This window comes from Lynx canadensis, chromosome A3, assembly GCF_007474595.2.
Source record: "Lynx canadensis isolate LIC74 chromosome A3, mLynCan4.pri.v2, whole genome shotgun sequence".
Lineage (NCBI taxonomy): Eukaryota > Metazoa > Chordata > Mammalia > Carnivora > Felidae > Lynx > Lynx canadensis.
Window position 1 is genome coordinate 65,597,709 of NC_044305.1, and position 22,379 is coordinate 65,620,087.

Genomic DNA, 22,379 nt, shown 5'->3' on the forward strand with positions numbered 1-22,379 from the left:
AGCGTTTTCAGGTTTTATTCCAAAATACAATGCCTTTAGCCATTCAAAGGCTATTTCGTGAAAGTAGATAGAATCCTATCAAAGCAGCAAAGAGGAGGAAACATTACTAGTTTCCTTTGCCCTAATAACTTAGGCTTTTATGGCTGGACAATTCAACATGAGTTTCCCTTCTCAGAGGCTTATATAAAAAACTTTCTGTTGGCATTGGCTCCAAACAAAGCCTTTCGTATATCAGGCATCTTTTGCTGGGCTAAGAGATCCAGTCGGCCTTCTAGGGTATTCGAAACCTTTATTCTCTGATTGCCGCTGTAGACCTCCACTCCTCCAGCTGTGTTGGTAGCCAGGTGCACCTCTTGATCCACTTGGACTTCCACACATTTTTGGGAGACCATCATGTATTCAGGGATGGCTTTTTGCACTGCAGCCTCCACCAGAAGGAGGTCCTGTGGCCTGCAGCGTACAATCGCCACGGGCTCCAGCAGTCGGAGCAGACCCTGAAGCACTAGCTTATCCAGCAGCTCCTGGTAGATTGCTGGATCTGCCACAATCCCACTAAGTCTCAGCTTTGCGTCACTCAGCAACTCTGAGATGAGGTCATCTCGGGCTCTCAGGACTTTCAGCCTTGCCTGATTCCTCATGGTAGACATCTGGATCTTCTTCTGCTGCTCTATCTGCTTCTCCTTCTTCTCGTAATACTCCATAATCTTCAGTCGTTGGGTTTGCACAAGACGTCCTTTCTCAATGTTGAACTCTTCCTCAGACTTGGCATCTATTTCTTCGGCCTTCTCATTGGCTTCCTGCTCAATGAAAGCCATCATGTGCTTAATCTGCTTCTGCACATCGACATCACTCAAAGCCATGGTTGTTCCTGGAAAGGGAGGCAGAGGGAGAACCGGCAGTCCCTCTGGTTCCTTTGATTTAGGACTGCGTTTCAGGAATGACCTTGGAGTTTCACTTCCTTAGCTATGGAGTGCATGAGGGAAGGAAGGAGAGAGTCAGAATCCAAAAGGAAGGATTGCGAAGATCATCCATCACTGTTCATTTCACAGATGAGGAAACTGAGACCCAGGAAGGAAAAGCAACCTGTCCAAGATCATACCCTATAAGAAAAGAGATGTGAACACAGGCTTCCAGAGTTCTACCTCTGCTACACTCAACACTTTTGCATCATCAAATGATTAGAAAATTAGGGTATGCTTAGTCCAGAAGATTTTTAGACAGTGATGCCTTAAGACTCAAATAGCAAGTTGAAGGGATGAAAAACCAAATTAACACAGAAATGGGAAGTGTATGTCCATTTTGGTCTGGAGTGGGCTGGGGAGAAGTATAAGAAACTCACTGTCAGATGGGATTCAATCCAGGAAGGCTGTCTAGAGGCAGAAGGGTTTCAAGACCCCTCAACTAATACAAAAAAGCAGAATACTAGTAGACAGATGATGACATCTTGGAGAGAACTGGGAGTGGGAGGGGTTGGGGTAGTCTTTTCACCTTTTCACTGGAAGTGTACATTTGAATCACCTAGGGAAACTTTCAGAAAAACAGATTTCTAGGCCCCACTACAGACTACTGAATTAGAATCTCTATCAATAGGGTCTGACAATCTACATCTTAAAAAGCCTTCCTGGGATGCTTAATGAGCTCAGAAAAAATATACATGAACAGAATAAGACTAGCAACAAAGAGATAGAAAATATTTAAAAGAACCAAACAAATTTTGGAGCTAAAGAATGTAACTGAATTGAAAAATTCACTATAGGAGTTCAACAACAATCTTAATTTAGAGAAGAATAAACCAACAAATTCAAAGACAGGTCATTTGAAATTATCCAGTCAGAGATACACATTAAAAAAAACAGTTTAAGAAAGCCTAAAGGACATATGGGATATTGATAACTGAATCAATATATGCAATATGGGAGTTCCAGTGACAGAAAACTTATTTGAAGAAACACCCCAATGTTGGAAAAAGGGAATGGACATCCATGGTCACAAATGAAAATGAGAAAGGAATCAAGACACATCACTAAAACCAGTCAACAAAAAGGAAGGCAGCAGGAGAGGAAGAGGAGCAAAAAAGCTACAAGACATATAGAAAACAATGAACAAAATGGCAATAGCATGTTCTTCCCTATCAGTCATTACTTTAAATGTAAATGGAGTAAACTCCCTAGAGTGGCTGAATAGGTAACCTTCTTTTAAAAAAGGATTCAAGGGGCACCTGGGTGGCTCAGTTGGTTAAGCATCTGACTTCAGCTCAGGTCATGATCTCATGGTTTGTGGGTTCAAGCCCCATGTCGGGCTCTGTGCTGACAGCTAGAGCCTGGAGCCTGCTTTGGATTCTGTCTCTCTCTCTCTCTCTCTCTCTGCTCCTCTCTTGTTCACACACTCTCTCTCTCTCTCTCTCAAAAATAAATAAACATTAAAAAAAAATTTTTTTTTAAGATTCAAATACATGCTGTCTTTAAGATACTCACTTTAGATTTAAGGACACACATAGGATGAAAACAAAAGAATGGAAGGAGATATTCTGTGCCAATAGTAACCAAAAGAGAGCAGGAGTGGCCATACTTAGGTCATATAAAATAGTTTTTAAGTCAAAAACTGTTACAAGGGACAAAGAAGGATATTTTATAGTGGTAAAAGATAATTTTACTAGGAAGATATAATAATTATAAATATAGATATATGCACCCAATATCAGAGCACCCAAATATATGAAGTGAAAGTTATCAGAACTGAAGGGAGTAATAGACAGCAACACAATAATATTAGGAGATTTTAATACCCCATTTTATTAATGGGTAGAATATCCAGACAGAAGATCAACAAGGAAACAGAGGGCTTGGAACAAAAATATAGACCAAATGGTCCTAACAGACATATAGACATACACAGAACAGTCTACCCAACAACAGCAGAATCCACTTTCTTCTCAAGCACACATGGCACATTTTTCAGCATAGATCATGTTAGGTCATAAAACAAGTCTTAACAAATTTAAAAATATTGAAATCATATCAAGTATCTTTTCTAACCATGATGGAATGAAACTAGAAATCAATAGCAGAAGGAAAACTGGGAAATTCACAAACATAGAGAAATTAAACAACACACTCTTAAACAACCCATGGGTCAAAGAAGAATCCGAAGGGGAATTAGAAAATATCTTGAGATAAAAATTAAAATACAATATATCAAAATTTATGGTATGCAACAAAAGCAGTACTAAGAGGGAAGTTTATAGCAGTAAATGCCTACATTAAAAACAAAATAGTCAAGGGGCACCTGGGTGGCTCAGTGGGTTAAGCGTCTCACTTTGGCTCAAGTCGTGATCTCACCATCTATGAGCTAGAGCCCTGCATCTGCTCTGTGCTGACAGCTCAGAGCCTGGAGCCTGCTTCAGATCCTGTGTCTCCCTCTCTCTCTGCCTCTCCCCCACTCACCCTCTCTCTCAAAGATAAACATTGTTTAAAAATTTTAAAAAAGATAGTCAAACAGTCTAATTCTATACCTCAAGGATCTAGAAAAAGAACAAACTAAGCCCAGAATTAGCAAAATAAAGGAAATAAAGCAATAAAACTAAAAGTTGGTTTTTGAAAAGATGAACAAAATTGACAAACCTTTAGATGGACTAAAAAACAAACAGAGAAGACTCAAAATCAAAATGAAAAAGGAGTACTAATGCAGTCACAGAAATACAAAAATAAAAAAGGATTATAAGAGACTACTATAAACAGTTATACACTGACAAATTGAATAAACTAGAAGAAATAGATAAATTCTTGGAAATATACAACTCGCCAAGACTGAATTATGAAGAAACTGAAAGCCTGAACATATCTATATAGTAAGGGGATCGAATCAGTAATCAAAAGCCTTTCAAAAAACAAAAGCCCAGGACCAGATGGTCTTCACTGGAGAATTCTACTTAAAATTTAAAGATTAATGCTAATCCTTCTCAAACCCTTCCAAAAAACTAAAGAATGGGGAACACTTCCAAAGTCATTTACGAGGCTGGTACTAACCTCATACCAAAGCCAGACACTCCAAGAAAAGACAACTATAGGCCAGTATTCCAATGAACATAGATGCAAAATCCTCAACAAATACTAGCAAACCGAATTCAACAGAACATTAAAAGAATCATACACCATAACCAAGTGGTATTTATCCCCACAGTGCAAAGATGGTTCAACATACAAAAATCTATCAATGTGATACACCGCATTAACAGAATGAAGGACAAAATCACATGATCATTCCAAAAGATTCAGAAAAACATTGAACAAAATTCAGCATCCTTTAATGATAAAAACACTCAAAAACTAGGAATAGAAGGAAATTACCTCAATTTAATACAGGCCATATATGAAAAGCCTACAGCCAATTTCATACTCAATAGTGAAAAACCAAAAGATCTAAGTCTTTCCTGTAAGAAAGATCTAAGTCTTTCCTCTAAGGTCAGGAACAAAACAAGGATACCAACTCTTGCCACTTTTGTTCAACATACTATTGGAAGTCTTAGCTATAAGCAATTACACAAGAGAAAAAAATAAAAGGTTTCCAGATCAGAAAAAAAGAGGTAAAATGATCTCAGATGACATAATCTTGTATCTAGAAAACCCCAGTGATTCCACAAAAAAAACTGTTGGAATAAAATAATTCAGCAAGTTTGCAGGATACAAAATCAACATACAAAAATCAGTTTCTATACACTAACAATGAATGATGCAAAAAGGAAATTAAGGCAACAATTCAGTATAATGCTAAGAGAAATAAATCAGTCAGAGACAGACAAATACCATGTGATTTCATTCATATGTGGAACTTAAGAAATAAAACAAATGAATAAACAGGGGAAAAAAGAGAGAGAGAGAGAGAGACAAAAATCCAGACGCTTAAATACAGAAAACAAACTGGTCCTTGCTAGAGGGGAAGTTGGTGGGGTGTGGGTAAAATAGATAAAGGGGATTAAGAGTAATGAGCATTGAGACATGTATAGAATTGTTGATGATTTGTTATATTGTACATCTGAAACTAGTATAACACTGTGTTACATATTGGAAGAAAAAAAAGATGAAGCCAGTTGATAATGTATGTAAAGTGCTTAGAACAATGCCTTGGAACATAATAAGTGCTATTATTATTTCTACTACTAAAAAAACAAAAAGAAAGAAAGAAAGAAAGAAAGAAAGAAAGAAAGAAAGAAAGAAAGAAAGAAAGAAAAAAGAAAAGAATCCCATTTAAAATATCATCAGAAAAGAACAAAATACTAGGAATGAACTTAACCAAGGACACCAAATGCTTGTACACTAAAAACTACAAAACACTGCTGAAAGAAACTAAATTAAGACACAGATAAATGTAAAGACATCCTATGTTCATGGATTAGAAGACTTAATATCAAGATGTTCATACTAACCAAAGCCATCTACAAATTCAATACAATCTCTACGAAAGTCCCAATGACATTTTTTTGAAGAAAGAAAAAAAATTCTAAAATTCATATGGAACCACAAAGGACCCTGAATAGCCAAATAATCTTGAAAGAGAACAAAGTCAGGGGCCTTACTCAAAACATATTACAAACCTACAGTAATTAAAACAGTATGGTACTGGCATAAAGACACAAATATAGACCAATGGAGCAGAATACAGGCCCTAGAAATAAACCTACACATATATCATACATGATCTCTAACAAAGGTGTCAATACCACACAACAGGGAAAGGACAGTCTCTCTGACAAATGATGCTAGGGAAACTGGATATCCACATGCAAAAGAATAAAATTGGACCTTTATCTCACACTATACACAAAAATCAACTAAAAATGTATTAAAGACTTAAACATAAGACCTAAAAGTACAAAACTCCCAGAATAAAACATAGGAGAAAATCTTCATAATATTGGTCTTGGCAATGATTTCTTGGCATGACACCAAGGCAACAGACAATAAAAGCAAAATAGACAAATGGGACTACATCAAACTCAAAATACGCACAGCAAAGGAAAACAACACGGCAACCTATGGAATAGGAGAAAATATTTGCAAACCATATAATTGATAAGGGGTTAATATCCAAAATATACAAGAAACTCCTACCACTCAATAACAAAGAACAAACAAAAAAGAAACAAGTTAATGAGCAAAGGATTAGACATTTCTCCAAAGTAGACATACAAATGCCCAGAAGGTATGTGAAAAATGCTCAGTATCACTAACATCAGGGAACTGCAAATAAAAACCAGAATGAGATATTATCTTATACCTGTTAGGATGGCCATTATCAAGAAAGAAAGAAAGAAAGAAAGAAAGAAAGAAAGAAAGAAAGAAAGAAAGAAAAGAAAAAGAGAAAGGGAGAAAGGGAAAGAAAGAGAGGGAGGGAGGGCAGGAGGAAGAAAGGAAGGAAGGGAGGGAGGGATAAAGGAAGGAAGAAAGAAAAAGAAAATAACAAGTGCTGGCAAAGATGTGGAGAGATTAGAACCTTTGTGCACTATTGGTGGGAATGTAAAATGGTGTAGCAGCTATGAAAAATAGCACGGAGTTTCTTCAAACAATTAAAACAGGACTACCGTATGATTCAGCAATCCCACTTCTGGGTATTTACCCAGAATTAAAATCAGGATCTTGAAGAGATATTAGCATTCCCATGTTCATTGCAACACTATTCACAACAGCCAAGATATGGAAACAATCTAAATGTGCTTCCACCACCAATGAATGGATAAAGAAAATGTGGTATATACCTAGAATGGAATATTATTCAACCTTAAAAAAAAAAAGTGGGGCACCTGGGGGGCTCAGTTGGTTAAGCATCCGACTCTTGGTTTCGGCTCAGGTCATGATCTCCCAGTTCGTGGATTCGAGCCCTGCATCAGGTACTGTGCTGCTGGTACAGAGTCTGCTCAGGATTCTGTCTCCCTCTCTCTCTGCCCCCTCCCCTGATTGCTCTCTATGTCTCTCTCTCTCTCTCAAAAAAAAATAAACATTTAAAAATTAAAAAAAAAAAAGAAAATCCTATGATATGTTACAACATGGATGAATCTTGAGGATACTTTGCTGAGTGAAATAAGTCAAGCACAGAAGGAAAAATACTGCATAATTCTATTTACATGAGGTATCTAAAGTGGTCAAAGTCAGAAGCAGAAAGCAGAATGGTGGTTGTTAGGGGCTGGGGTTAGGGAAAATGGGCAAATGGGTGTAGAGTTTCAGTCAAGATGAAAACATTCTAGAGATCTGTGTAACAACGTAGATACAGTTAATAATACTGTACTGTACACTTAAAAATGTATTAAGAGGGTAGATTTCATGTTCTGTGTATTTTACCACAATTCAAAAATTAAAAAAAATTGGAATGCTGCCCCAGAAAGATGCACCACTCACCAAGTTTGGTGGTAAAACAACCCAATGTTTGTGACGAAGACCAAAACTTACTTTGGTTCAAAGTCTAAGAAACTGTCCTGTTATTTCAGGATGTGATTTTTTAAAAACTGCACTTTTGTAAACAGAGCAAAACATTCTCTGCTCCTAAATAAGGCAATGAAATGATTTTTTTAAGTCTTCCTGGGTAACCTTGCTTGGTCACCAGCTTTGGGATTGAAAGCAGAGAGCGGGAGATCCAGGAAGCCCCAGGTTATGTCGTGGAGGGAAAAATGTACCAGACGAACCCTTACCAGTGTCCTGCCAAGGGTCAGCCTCTGCTCTGGCGCCGGGAGTCTGTGCACGGAATGTGGAACTTGGAACGCTCCCTGGAACCTGGCACTGTTGCTTCCTTCTTTCTGCAAAGGACCCTCGCGGTCTGACCAGGCAACTCGAATCCAAAGAGCCAGGCTGTCACTGGGGAAAGCTGGCCAAGCCTGCCAAAAGGACGCCAAGAGGGATTTCCTTGGCACACAGGCCAGGCTGGGGGCTACCCTCGCACCCTCGGAATCGCAATTAAGTTGGCACACGGTGGGCTTCGGCTCTGGGGTGGGCTCACTTTATCCAAGCCTGCAGACACAGATATGTGTGTGAACCCAGGCAGCCAGCTTGTTAATTGACTAATGAAAAATACAGCTGTCAAGTTGGCAGATCGCAACCTCTTTCTCTGTATGCGAGTCACACGGGAAGCCAAATCCAAAGGTTGTTGAATAAGAAACCGGAGTAAGCAAAACTTGCCAGTCGGTCTTTAGGGTGCCACCCCCACCACAGGGGCTGCTGGGCTCTGCTCTAGTCTGTGAGGAGGACGTCCTTTCCAAGAGCAAACAGGGCTTAAGTGGGCATCACCGGCTTCCATAGTGTGGGTGCTGGAGTCGAACTTCTGGAATTCAGATCCTAGTTCTGCGTTGACCATTTCCATGACTTTGGGAAAGCGGCTCACACCTCAAAGCCTCAGTTTCCTCATCTGTCTGATGGAAATAGCAATAGCGTCTACATCATAGGATCATCGTGAGGATCAAACAGAAGAAGGGGATGTTTAGCTTAATGCTAGGCGCAGGGTTCATCTTCGTGCTTGGCAGGCGCTATCATTGTTACTACTGCCATTATTAGCTCTTCTCTGCTTTAGGCTTCGTGCCTGTCACAATTGCTCTTTGTGTATGTAGAGTACTTAGGACTGATGTGACTTCTGCTCCCTAAAGTAAGTCGAACCACACCTGAGTATTGCCTCCTTGTATGAAACTTGGTAGCCCTGCCTGGAGCCTGGGAACCTCCCAACACCGTGTGGCCCCCTTGCCCATTGTCTCAGGTGATGAGCCACATCCTTGGCCATGCTGGGTGAAGTCCTGAATTCCAGGGCTCTTGGGCAGGGGGTGTGTGAAGTCACCTCACACACTGGCACACACGACCGTCCCTGAACCTGTCATGCTGAGTGCCTGCCTCCGCCTGTACTCCTACCTCTAAACAGCTTATCAGGCTGGATTTAACAGCAGCTGCAGGGTGGGGGTAGCAGGGCTAAAATCTGGGATTGAGCAAGCATCTCTGCAAGAATGCGGTGCCGTGTAATGTGTCTGGCAGATAGAACTTCCAGTCTGTCTGGGATGGGGATTATGAGCCCACATGGGCCTGTGGCTTGAGCAAAAGCGCAAAACGAACCAAGAAATGGGAAACGCACATGTCTGCTCTTGCTGAGGGCTCAGTGACGCAGGCTTGCAATGGTGCAACAATGGTGGACACTGCAATGGTGTCCACCTTGCCCATGTTTGGGGCTGGGGGCAGCATCTAAGACTCTTTAAGCCAGTCTGACTCTCATGAACTATTCAGCACCAGGGTCTCTTCATTGCCCACTCCTGGCCAACACATCAGGCTCAGTCTCACCTAACAGCTTTTTTTTTTTTTTTTTTTTTAGTTTATTTATTGATTTTTGGGAGAGAGAGAGAGAGATGGGGGGGGGGGGCGGTGCAGAGAGAGAGGGAAAGAGAAGATCCCAAGCAGGTTCTATGCCAGCAGCATGGAGCCCAACTCAGAGCTCGAACTCAAGAACCGTGAGACTATGACCCAACAGGAAATCAAGAGTCGGACCCTCATCTGACTGAGTCACGCAGGCACCGTCGTGCCCCCCCCCCCCCGGCACCTAACAGCTTATGATCACGCCATTCTCTTGGCTAAAAGGCCCTCCTCTGCTTCTCTCCACTTACCTAAATCCCACCCATATTTCCAGACCCAGTTTGAGCCCCACCAACCCCCTGACCTCTGGACTCTTCCAAATAATGACAGCATGGCCTATTTTCCAGATATAATTCAGAGCCGGAGTTCGTGTCTTTTTTCTTGCTCCAGTTATTTTGCTTCCTCCAGGAAATTCCTTGAGGACAAGAAGCTCCTTCTCCAGCAGGGGCTGGATGAAGACAGGCTCTGGTTAAACAGGGATCGATTGGATCAAGAGCTTGGGAGTGGAGCACTGGGCGGAGGGGGAGAACTTTCTTTTGTGTGTGTGTCTTTTTTATTGTGAAATACAGCACACATTCAAAAAAGCATATAAAATGTAAACACATGGCTTAATGAATTATTATGAGGCAAATATCCTGTAACCATTATCCAGGTCGAGCAATGAACCTTGTTAACACCCCAGAAACCCCTCCTTCTGACCTTGGGGAAGGAGACTTTTTGAAACTGCTGATTTTATATCCACAGGCATAGGAGGGATCCGTAGATGAAGTGTGCACTTGGAAATCTCTCTTCTCTCACCCTCGCCTACGTGGCCTGTGTGCACCCTGGCAAAGTGCGGCATCCCCAGAAACCACAACAGGGAGGAGGGGGAGGCAGGAGTGCTTGGTGGGCAAAGTGCATCTGTTAGCCTGGAGCCATGCCCAGACCCTGGAAGGGTTCTTCCTTCCAGCTGGGGTTTGTGAGCAAGTCTGAGGGCAGATGTACACGTCTGGGTGTGGGCTCCCTACCCTAGCCAAAAGACAGGAAGCTCCACACTTGGGCCTCCAGACACTTAGAGATGACAGGGTGAGGGAGAGAAGGGGATTTCCAGAGCTTGGAGCATGGGGCAACTTGCAGGGCCCAGGAAGTGGGTGAGGAAATTTAGAAGAATAATGACTCCTTTGGGGGAATTTCAAATACTAAATATGCGGGGAGGGGGCATCCCTGGCTTTTTGTTGTTGTTGTTGTTCGAGAAATGTGTGTTGAACATCTACTATGTGCCAGGCACCGGAGATAGAGAACAAGGCAGACATCAGCCATGTCTCCCAAGCCCACGATGTAATGGGGAAAAGGAACAGGCACGCAGGTCCTCACATTACAGCCTGGTGTGTTCAGAATCAGCAGTTGCAAGAAAGTTAAGTGAATGAAGTTAAGTGCATCAAGGTTCTAAGCCCCCCTTCCAAGCTCATCAGGCATTCTTCTATAATGTATTGCCCTTCAGGCAGGTAAACTGTGTGGTGAGTGCTTTGACACATACCATCCGTGACAACAGACACCTCACTTTGGAGGCAGGTCCCCTGGAAAAGGTAGCGAGCTGGTAGTATTCCTTAAGGAGAATTCATCCAAAGAGACAAGAATCACTCAAGTCTACATGGACATCCTATTCCAGGCAACATCTTGGACTTTCCAGAGAGGACCTTCTTGGCTCAGAAATGTAGAGAGGAGCCTGGGGACCAAAATGGGCTGGGATGAGAGCCAGGAAAGAACACAGGCTGCAGGCTCCAGCTGGAGGAGTGGTCCTACGAGCAAGGGGCCAGCAAGGGGCCATCCGGGAGGGACGAGTCAAGACGGGCATGAAGGGTGGACAATTTCAATGCTCAGCAAGAGGGAGGTAGTCCGGAGAGGGAGAATGCTGTGGGCAAAGGCACGACGCTGAGGATGTGCAGGACAACTGGTTTGGTAGCAGCAGGCAGGCCTACAGGGGCAGGGGGAGTGAGCAATATCTAGAAAGAAGTTGGAGTTCAGCTGGGGAAGGTTTGAAAATGTCAGATTGAGAGCCGGGACATTAGGTAAGGGCGACCCATCAAAGGTGTCTGAGCAGGGCTGTAACTTGGCCAAACCCGGATTTAGGAAGGTTAGCCTGGTGGTGACGGAGCCAGGAGAGTCTGGCTATCAGCCAAATGCCAGGTCAAGACTGCGTGGATGAGCGCTCGGACAAGACCACAGGAAGGGAGGTTGGGGATGGAAGGAGACGTGGTAGAAGAGCCGACAGCTTTGGTGACTCAAGGTCTGGCCCTGGTGGCACTTGCTGCAGCTCTGTGCTCAGGACTGAGCCATTCAGCTCAGGGTAAAGATGTAGGAAAGCAGGCATTATACATTCTGCTCCCTCTGAAGCAAGCTGGGGAGAGAGAAAGCAAGAGCCAGAGAGTTCATTTTATCAGAAAGTGAAAGGAGCCACCCAGAGAGAAAATCAGAAGTGGCCATAAAGCTTCATCTCTGCTTCGGTGGCTCAGGAGTGATGGGCCTCATACGGCTTTATTCCAGGAACTCCATCCCCGTGGCAAAGCAGGCTTTGGTTGGGGCCGGAGAGAGCTAATGCCAACAGGAGCCAGGCAGGTTATATAAATGAGAGAGCCGGGCGGGGTAAGAAATATCCCTCCCCAAATAATGTATATTAAGAATTCACAACTTAACTTGTCCTTTCCAAACATCTGCAGGACGGTTCCTTCAAAGCAGTCAGGTTCTCCCCAAGAGCAATTTGCTTCAAAGTTGCATAGCTAAAAGGTTTTCAGTGCTGGTTTCTCCCAGAAAGAAAAGCCCTGTGGCTCCATCCCTGACCAAAGGGCCCCTATCATCCTGTCCTTCCTGGAACCACACTCCTTGGGCTGCCTGTGGGGAGGTAGGCACAGGATAGCAGTCAGCCCCAGAAAGCCTCCAAAAAGGCCAAGGGTGAGTGCTAAGTCAGCAACAAGCCCTCGGAGAGAGCTGGCTGGCCAAGCCTCCAGCCTGTGAGCCACGGTCAGGGACAGTCCCAAGAGAGTGTAGGTGCTCTACTTGCTCAGAAACACACAGGGGCAATGTTTGCTGCCAGTCCTCAGCTCAGGGGACACATTCGGATGCCAAGTGCTGCTTTGCTATTGATTTAACTCTCACTGTTACAGGTCCTGACTGGCCTCAGCTCCGCTGAGAGACACAGCTCAACCCCTGACACAGGGAAGGTTCCGGTTTACAAGGAAGAGAACAGATCCATCCAACTCTGTCCCTCACCGTGCATAGGGACTTCCGCAATGACCCTGAGGGAGAAGGTGCTGTTTCTGACCCCTCTATACTCATCTTAACACTTCCCACAGAGTCGAGTACACAGTGGTAGCTTAATAACAACAATTTGTTGGGCCTATAGATGAATGACGGGTGATGAGGAAATCATCTCCCCCACAGACCATCACAACCATAGGACTTGCGATCCTCTTTCAGACAAAGGAGACAGGCATGTGAAGATCGAAGAAGTTCTGCAGTGACCTGGCCCAGAGGGATACCTCCTTGTGTACTGCCCACACTCCTGGAACACAAAACTCCACGAGAACTCCTAAAATGTAAGTTATTTAAAGGAATTCACCCTTCACCCAGGGTCCTCTGGTTGAGTTTATTCTACTCAGAGAGGTGACTGGAGCAGGCCCCCACAATCCTAACCCACCCCCTAATCAGGGATGACACTCACTATATTTAACAGCTAACCAACCAGAGTGATCCTGCCTCACTTGGGAAAGGGTCTTGAAAGACCTCTACTCTGGTAGGCATTAACTCTTTAGATGTTGAGTCAGGACGTCAGAGGGAGACATCACTTGAGTGATGGGGGCAAGGTGGGGGGATTCAGGGCAAGGGGCATTTACCAACCAACGTGACATTATTTCAGTACTTTTACAACCTGTTGGGCCACACTGTCGCAAAGGAGTTGAAAGTTAGCCCTGCCCCTATGGGATCTGCTGGGAATTACCACCCTTAACTGAAGGTCTCAGGAACTGCAGTTTAGGACACAGCTACTGTGTTTCATGTTTTGTTTTATTTCCTCAGTCTTCTTGTCTCCATGCTTTAGACTGCATAGTTCCCATTGCCATGTCTTCAAGGTCACAGATATTTTCTTCTACAATGTTCAATCTGCTGAACATTAGACTCTTAAGCCTAGCCAGTGAAATTTTCATTTCAGGTATTGTATTCTCCAACTCTAGAAGTTCAGTATGGTTCTCTCTCTATATGTAGATTCCCTTCCTCCCCATGTTCACATTTTCCTTTAAGTTCTTATATATATAGGGGTGACTGGGTGGCTCAGTTGGTTAAGCATCAGACTCCTGGTTTCAGCTCAGGTCATGATCTCACTGTTTGTGAGTTTGAGTCCCACATTGGGCTCTATGCTGATGGTGTGGGGCCTGTTTGGGATTCTGTCTCCCTCTCTCTCTGCTCCTCCCCTGCTTGCTCTCTACCTCTCTCTCTCTCAAGAACAAGTAAACATTATATATTATATATTATATATATATAATATATAATATATAATGTTTATTTCTTATTCCTTTTTAAGTCTTCATCTGCTAATTTTATTATCTGTCATTTCTGGGTTTGTTTCTATTGACTGATTTTTCTCCTGATTACATTTCCCTACCCTTTTGCATATTTGGTCATTCTTGACATTCTGAATCTTATGTTGCTGAATGTCTGTATTTTGTCATTGTCCTTTAAACAAATCATGAAATTTGTTTTGGCTGGCAGTCTTGGTCATCACGGATGAACTTATTTTTTATGAGACTTGCTTATAAATTTTGTTGAGGGGACATCTAGAGGTACTTTTACTCTGGGGCTAATTTAGCCCTTTTACTAATGTATAACTTTCCTGGAGTTTCTACTGAATTTTCTGGACATTCAACAAGGTCTCTTCACTTTGGCTGGTTGAAAGTCAAACATGTCCCAGCCTCGTGTGAGTCCTGGAAAGCAGCCCATGCTCCCTTGGCAGTTTAGCTCACACTGAGGAGTTTCACTGTATGTACGTGCAACTTAGTGTTAGCAACTTTCATGAAGATAGTCCTGGAGTCCTTGTTATAGTCTTTCCTCTCCGATCCTCTGCCTTGAAAAGTCTTCTCAGCTAACTCCTCACTCAGCAAGACCGCTATGGTCTGCTTAGGTTCCCCCTCCCTGTGCTGCAATTCAGAAAGTACTTCCAGCAAAAAATTTAAGGTGACAACAGAGCTTGCCTCGTTTCTTTTTCTTTCTTTCTTTCTTTCTTTCTTTCTTTCTTTCTTTCTTTCTTTCTTTCTTTCTTTCTTTTCTTCCTTCCTTCCTTCCTTTCTTTCTGGAATCACAGTCCTGTGGTAGGTGCTGTCCGATATCTGAAAACAGTGATTTTATATATTTTGTGCAATTTTCGAATAGCTTGCATTAGGAATGTATCACAGGCCAAATGTGTCCCCCTCACCTCTAATGCCTAATGTGATGGTATTAATAGGTGGAGCCTTTAGGAAGCCATTATTCATGAGGGCAGAGCCCTGATGAGTGGGATTCGTGCTCTTATAAAAGAGGCCCAACAGAGCTCCTTCGCTCCTTCCTCCATGTGGGGGTACAACAAGAAGTCTGCAACCCAGAAGAGGGCCCTCACCTAACCATGCTCGTGTCCTGATCCCAGACTCCCAGTGCCTAGAACCATGAGAAATAAGTTTCTGCTGTTTATAACGTACCCAGGCTGTGGTATTTTGGTATAGCAGCCTGAATAGACTAAGACAAAAAAGTAGTCTTGGAGAAGTTACTTGGGTATGGTAGAAGTGGGAATCTCCACTTCCTCCGTGGAAGCACATTCAATATAGTGATGTGCTCTTCCAGCCCCTTCTCAAGAGGCTAGGTTCTCAAGAAACAGAAGCTGTCTGTGGCTGACTGAACAGACAAGGAAGCTCAAAGGATCATGGTAGCTCACAGGATTGCGGAAGGGCCAGAGAAGCTGTTTAATACTGTCTTTTTTTTTTTTTTTTTTTTTTTTTTTTGAGACAGAGAAAGAGTGTGAGCAGGGAGACAGGGAGAGAGGGAGAGAGAATCTTAAGAAGGCTCCATGCTCAGCACAGAGCCCAACACAGGGCTCAATTCCACAACCCAGAGATGACGACCTGAGCTGAAATCAAGAGTTGAACGCTCAACCAACGAAGCCACCCAGCCACCCCTCAAGATTGTCTTTATAGGAACTATGCCCAACACGTGCCTCAGACACTGTTCTGATGAGAAAACCACTTCTGGTACCATTGCTGCCACCAAACTCTAGACAATCAGTGTGTACAACTGTCACTTCTGCACCAGGAATTCAATTATACCACAACCACCACCGCTACTGCCTACCCGGAGGTGCCACTTCCTGTGTCAGGAACTAAATTGTGTCCCCACCGCTAAAGCTGCAACCTCCACACAGAGTGTGCCCTGTGTTTAACTCTAGTTGCACTCGCTCTTGAGTCTGGCAAGGAAAGCAAGTCTGTGATTTTCAGCTTCTATAAGGAATGAGCTTTTCTTCCCACCAAGACTCATGAAGTGGATGATTCCCCCAATTCAAAAGGTGGTTGCGATGCTCAGCCAAAACATCCACCATGGAGGAACTATTAGCGAATCTTGGATGGCTTTCTGGCACTCAGTACTGGAGCATGGAATAAAATCACTCATTTTGTTTCTGGAAAAGGGATCCGCGATCCAGTCTCTTTTGGAGCTTATGAGAGGGGGCCACTGCCAGATCATATGCGTATTCCATACAAGCAACCTCTAGAGAAGTGGCCTTTTGTACAGTTCAGCAACTGGTAGTAACACTATCAGTTCTAATGACCGGTCTCCTGACCTCAGGTTGCAGAAGAAGACAGGAATGAAGATGGCAAAATATTATTAATGGTTCTTGAGCCAAAATTCTCAGAGGGTGGGGCATACTTCTGAGTTTCTGGTATGTAATGAACTGGAAAAAAAAAAGGATCTAGATACATTCTAGAACCATAACAAGAAGTGAGCCAATCCTATTGGATTTATTTACTGTTCTGATCATTAAGGACCATCGACCAAATGGCGCAATGTTTAAGCCATTACTAACACCTTAGCTCAAAACAAAAACAAAAACAAAAAACAAAAAACGAAAAAACTGTGCAGGGTACATTATATCAGAGCCCTAAGAAAAAAGGGTGCTGACAGGAGGTTTTAGCGATGGTAAGGAAAAGAGGATTGGGTATGGCAGATGGGATGGTGCTATAAAGTGGGCCACGTGGAGTCTGGGAAGCGGGGGAGCCCTGGGGAGAGAAGAGGCTGCAATCTGAAGATACTGGGCATCAATGGAGGAAAGAACAACAGAAGATAAGAGTGGCCCGGGTAAAAGGAAGATAACCATTCTACCTCCTTGCCAATAATTCTAAGAAAGAGGTTCAGAGGGTGGAGAAGAGTACCTACTATAAGCCAAGAATTAGGGATCCAGAGTGAGCATATAGATTCATGCATTGACAAACCAACTGACTGAAATTTGGAACAAATCACAGATCTGACTTGGACCTTCTCGCTTCCCTCTTATCTTGAATTGTGCTTTTCCTAAAGTTTTTTATGTCTAGCGTAGCTTGGAGAGACCGAGGAACTTTGTTGTGCAATAATCCTTTTTTTTTTTTTAACGTTTATTTATTTTTGAGACAGAGAGAGACAGAGCATGAACGGGGGAGGGTCAGAGAGAGGGAGACACAGAATCTGAAACAGGCTCCAGGCTCTGAGCTGTCAGCACAGAGCCCGACGCAGGGCTCGAACTCACGGACTGTGAGATCATGACCTGAGCCGAAGTCGGTCGCCCAACCGACTGAGCCACCCAGGCGCCCCAGGTGTGCAATAATCCTGATGGAATGGAATTGCTGGTTGCCTCCCCAGTGCACACTCCCTCCATGGGCTTCGGGTGGGGCCTGATAGGCCAGATCAGGGTAGTCCCAACCCTTTGTCACAGCAATGGTTTCAGGGATGGGCAGTAGCCCAGGTGTAAGGTAACAACAATCTGATATCCTGCTGGCCACCGTGCTGTCAGGGATGAACTAAGCTGATCTGCTCAGAGGAAATCCAAGAGTCATTTGTGTGATGAGTGAGTCAAGAGAAGCTCTCTCTCCTGGGCAGTGTGGTGTAATGCCTGGACCTGGTACAGCCACTTATCCTTCAGGAAGGAAGCCAACCTAAGTAGGAAATTGACCCAAAGAGAAGAGAAAACCTGAGAGAAGTGTAGAAAAAAATAGAGCCAGAGTTGTGATCAAGCCATGCCTGAAGCTCAAGCAACTTCTGAATGTTTTGACTAAGGAAGCCCATATACTTCCTTTGCTAGTGAAGCCAATTGGGTTGACTTTTCTATTTCTTGCAACCAAAAGCATCCTAGCCGTGATACCAAATGATCTATTGGAATCCATTTTTCCATTTCTTGGGTAGATGTGAAGAGACACAAACAAAATGACCAAAAAAATGAATATATTTTAAAGCCTTACTGTCCTTCTGGGGTTCTACTCTCAGCTTGGTTTAGGCAGGTGGTCACATTGTTAGGAAGAGGAGATGGGAAAGGTTTGAAAAGTGAGCAAGAAGCCCAAAGAAAGGGTAGAGAAAAATAAAAACAGGAGATTATAAAGTAAAAGAGAGGCAGAACGTCAATGGAAACAACACAGAAGCCTCAGAATTATCCTATTCTTCTGGATGCTGTGTTAACCAAGCCCAGTGGATTCTGTCATCTACATATCCCCAGTCCCCACGGCCTCCTCTTTATTTTCACAGTGATGCTTGGTTCAGACCTTCATGATCTCTCTCCTTCTCATGGTCTCTGCCTTTGCTCTCATCCCCTCCAAATTTATTTTCTACACCACCGCCAGAGTGATCTTCTCAAAAGAGAGCTCTAAACATTTTCCTACTGAAAAATTTTTGATGCCTCCCTCATGTGCAACATGGGAAAGAGCTGAGCTTTGAAGACAGATCATTTTGAAATCCATCTCTGCCACTTACCAGCTGTGTGACTTTGGGCAAATTTCTTCATTTCTCTACACATCATCTACTTCAACAACAGGCAGGATTCCTTTGATTACCAGTGACAGAAAATGACCCCATACTCATTAGATAAAAGGGGAGGAAGAACTCATTAACTCAAGTGACCAACTGAAGAAAAATAGTACAACAGGGTCTCAGGGATAACGAGAAGCAGAATTCACAAATAGCCTGTACTTTCTCTGCCTTTCTGGGGAGGGGATGGTGGTAAGGGAGGGTTTATATTTCCATTTTTGTTTCTCTCTGCATTTTAGCTTTATTTTCTTGGATTGGATATTTTGTGAATGGCTGGAATGTGAAACATGAATGGCCAACAGCTTCCAGGCTCACATCTTCTAGTTTAGTTCATAGAACAAGGGAGACTCCTATTTTGAATCCCAAATTCAAGCTTTTCAGGAATGGCTCTGACTGTCCTATGTTGGATCAGGCACCCACCCAGGGCTAATCAACCAGGGGCAGGGGCAGGGGCAGGGGCAGGATGTGTAAGAAGATGGCAGCTCTATTTAAACCACATGATCACAGAGAATAAATCAGAAAGAACATTTAGCAGAAGCAAATGGTGCTGTTCTGGAAAGACAACCCAGTAGATACTCTTTACAAATTTTATCTCGTGTGCTCATATAAACGAGTACCAAGTACCCGGACAGCACCTGAGCACAATACACAGCTCTGCAAATTCTCAATTAATTAAGTTCCCAATTTAATACAAACCAGTTCCCATGCACCACTAATCCTGTACCCTGTTCACCCTAGATGGCTCACCAATCCCAAAAAGTTGTGTACTGTTTCCTCCTATCCTGGTGCAGGGCTGTATTTCCCAGCCTTTCTCAACTTACTCCTATTAGCCCCTTAAACCCAAGCCAGTGATACCCTTCTTCGAATCCTTCCTCAGCACACCCAGACCCAACAGCCTTCTCTGCACTTCAAGAAGCCTCCTCTTAGCCTCCAGCACAGCACTGACCACATCATACGGTAATTACCTGTTTGCTCATCTGTTTGTTTTCCTCCTCTCTTTCCAGAGATTGTGGCTTTCCAGCTCTTCATCCCGCGTCCAGGAATAAAGCCTGGCATCTAGTAGACCTCAGTAAATGCTTGTTAAATGAAATACAGGATGAATCAATGCAGAGGAGGAAGTAGAGAGAAACGAGGAGAAGGCTAAGTAGAGATTTTACTGTTCACACACAGACCTGTGTGTTTCGACATTAGCAGTTTCAAAGGGAGAATAGCCAGCAGAGTCTGCGGATGCTTAGAAACAAAGTTGCTTCCTGTCCCTGCAATCCCTGAAATGTGAAAGCTGGCTTTTGCTGTTGTTGTTGTTGTTGTTGTTGTTGTTTTTACCACTGTATTATCTTCTTTGCTTGTTGGAAAGTAAGCTTTCTGTTGACATCTATTTGGTCCTGCCGGCTAACCCATCAGTTCATCCACATGCTGACCTGGGGCATCCAGGATAATGCCCCCACCCGTCCACATACGCACTGGTTGGAATCAGACCAGAACTCTAAGTATTCCTGGCAGTCAGTCTGGGTTCTTCTATGGGCCAAAGGGATGAGGTCACCATTGCCAATGAAGTCACCACTGCATGATTCATCCAATATCAGCTCCCTACTTGGGGTGCTCTGACATTCCCAGAGCTTCTCCCAGAGCATCCAGAACCTGGGTTCCCACTATCCTTCAAGGTTCCGGAGCTGATCCTCCAGTTTCTTGGATCCTTAGTGAATATCTGCCCCCTCTGAGAAGTATTATAAGAACCGAGAGGCTGGAGTCCTGAATGGGGGAAGCCTCAGGGAAGCCTTTATCCTCCAGTCCCAGGACAGACCTTGTCATCCCTCATAAAGGCCTTCCCGTTGTCTCCAGCAACTGCTTCTCTCCTTGTCCCAAAGTTTTTACCAGGATCTCTCCAGACACATTCTGAAAGCCTCCAGAGTTCTCAAGGGTGAGACCTGATTCCACAGATGAGTTCACATTTATAGATGAGAAAGCTGAGGCTGGGAGAAGAGAAGTCACATGTTCATGGTAACACCACTAACAAGTATCAGAGCTGCGACCAAATGCACTCTCCCTGCTGTAGGTACTCTGGTAGCTTCTTAACCTCTTCTGATAGACCTTCCTTTTAGAACATTAGTTTCTACAAATGCTGCCTGAAGAAATGGTCCTGTAGGCAAAGGGGGCAAATCCTCCTTTCTTCCCCTCTCACAGGAAGTGGCAGACACTGGCCTTGAACCAAGACCTGATTTCAAGGCCCTGTCCTGCCTTCCTTAACCTGTCATTCAGAATACAAAAACTATCTTCCAGATTCACTGCATAATCTAAAGTAGTGGGGCAATGCCAACACCCACACTTAGACCCAAATGTGGAGGGGTCTGGTGAGATGTTCAGTGTGACTCCACAAAGACCTTCCAATAATCCAGGAAGTCTTTCTGGGACAGTGGAAATCAGATTTGGGGTTTGAGAGTTGAGTCCTGGGAAGTGAGGCATGGGGACATTCTCCAAAGTACGCTCCAGGTCTTTGAATGCTGGAATTAGCTGGAAGACTTTGGGATAACCACTTTGCCTCTCTAGGTCTGTTTGCTCATCTACAACCTCAAGAGAGCTAAGGGAGATGGTCCAGTTGACCTCTGCACAGCTTTTCAACATAGCATTTTCCAATCTTGTGAATCAATGAAAGAAAGCCATTTCTCACATTCAGCAGGGGATGGGAGGTTGTGGTTCCCTGGCACTCTCCCCTGCCCTCTCCTCCAGTGCCTAATGGTCAAAGCAGCACTGTAGGTCAGTGAACAGGACCCGGACAGACAGTATTTCCAAGCTCTGCCCAGGCAGGGGTCAGAAGTTGCCCCCTGGATCACAGGCCAAGTCTTAGAGCAAGGGTATCCTCAGGGATCACAATCCACCACTTCGAAGGACACTCGGGACTGCAAAGCGACCTCAGAGAATGCTGCCTCCAGAGGACGCAGGGGTACATTTGCCGCATCCAGACCCCACAGGGTCTCCTTTTTCTGGCTGTTGGAGGGTTGCTTCAGAGGTTCAAGATGCTGTGACTCCTTTCGGCACCAGTTTCAAAGTAAATGATTCAAGTTCGTGCTGTGAACAGCCTGCGTTGTTACTGGGGCGGGGGGGGGGGGGGCGTGTGCCAAGCAATAAGCCAGCTGTGGTGGTCCACCACAACCCCTCCCCCACCACCTCGCGCGCCTTAAAAAAAATTTTTTTTTAAACCTCTTGGCCTTTCTTCCTTCCCCATTTCTAGTTCTGTTGTGCACTTAGAGGCCGATAGGATGGATCCTACCTTCCGGGTGGGGTTTAAATATACATGTATAATTTTGCATGACTATTGCGTCATCGTTGAAGTCGTCGTGGTTCCCCAAGAGGCCTCCTAGGCTTCTTCAAGCACCGGGCCTTTGGACGCTTCCGGGCGCTGCGGGCACTTGCGCGAGGAGCCCTCGGCTCCTCCCGAGCGCTTCCTTCTCGGCCTCCTCCCCCAGCCTCACCTTCCCCCCACCCCCTCGCCACCGCACACCGCCCCAGCTCCGCGGCTCCTCCCCCTCACCCCCTCCCCAGCCCTCGCGGGGAGTCAAGCTAGGGTGAGCGGGCAGGGCTGAGCGGCGGTCGCGGGCGGGGCCCCGGGCGCGGGGCGCGGAGCCGGCCGGCGGGGGCGCGGGGTTGGCGGCCGGCTCTCGGGGAGGCGCCTGGGCCCGCCCTCCTCCGGGGCCCAGCTGGGAGGGGGCCCGGACCCGCGCGGGGCGGGGAGAGCCGCCTGGCCCCTCCCCTCCACTGCCCTCCCCAAAGTTGCCGTCTCCCCTGGGGCCGGCCAGTCTTATGATCCAGCGGATCCTCCTGGGGAGGCCGGGCCGGGGAGAGGGCGCCGAGCGGCGGGGGCAGCGGGCGGGCGCGGCGACCGGGGCCCGGGCGGGGATCCGGGCAGCGACCGAGGCGGCGGCAGAGCCCCGTGCCCGCCGCCCCCTCCCCTCGGGCGGGGGGAGCCGCTGCATGGGGCCG

General features: G+C 44.9%; 1 protein-coding gene across 1 annotated transcript; it reads right to left on the reverse strand.

Moving 5' to 3' along the window:
- Positions 1–15: 15 nt before the first annotated feature.
- ATP6V1E2 (ATPase H+ transporting V1 subunit E2) lies at positions 16–21,880 on the reverse strand. The gene is made up of 2 exons (XM_030310531.1): positions 19,370–21,880; positions 16–963 (listed from the first exon to the last, which is right to left on the reverse strand). Exon 2 carries the CDS (start codon positions 858–860, stop codon positions 180–182), a length of 681 nt encoding a protein of 226 aa, XP_030166391.1. The 5' UTR covers positions 861–963; positions 19,370–21,880; the 3' UTR covers positions 16–179.
- Between the last annotated feature and the right edge of the window lie 499 nt (positions 21,881–22,379).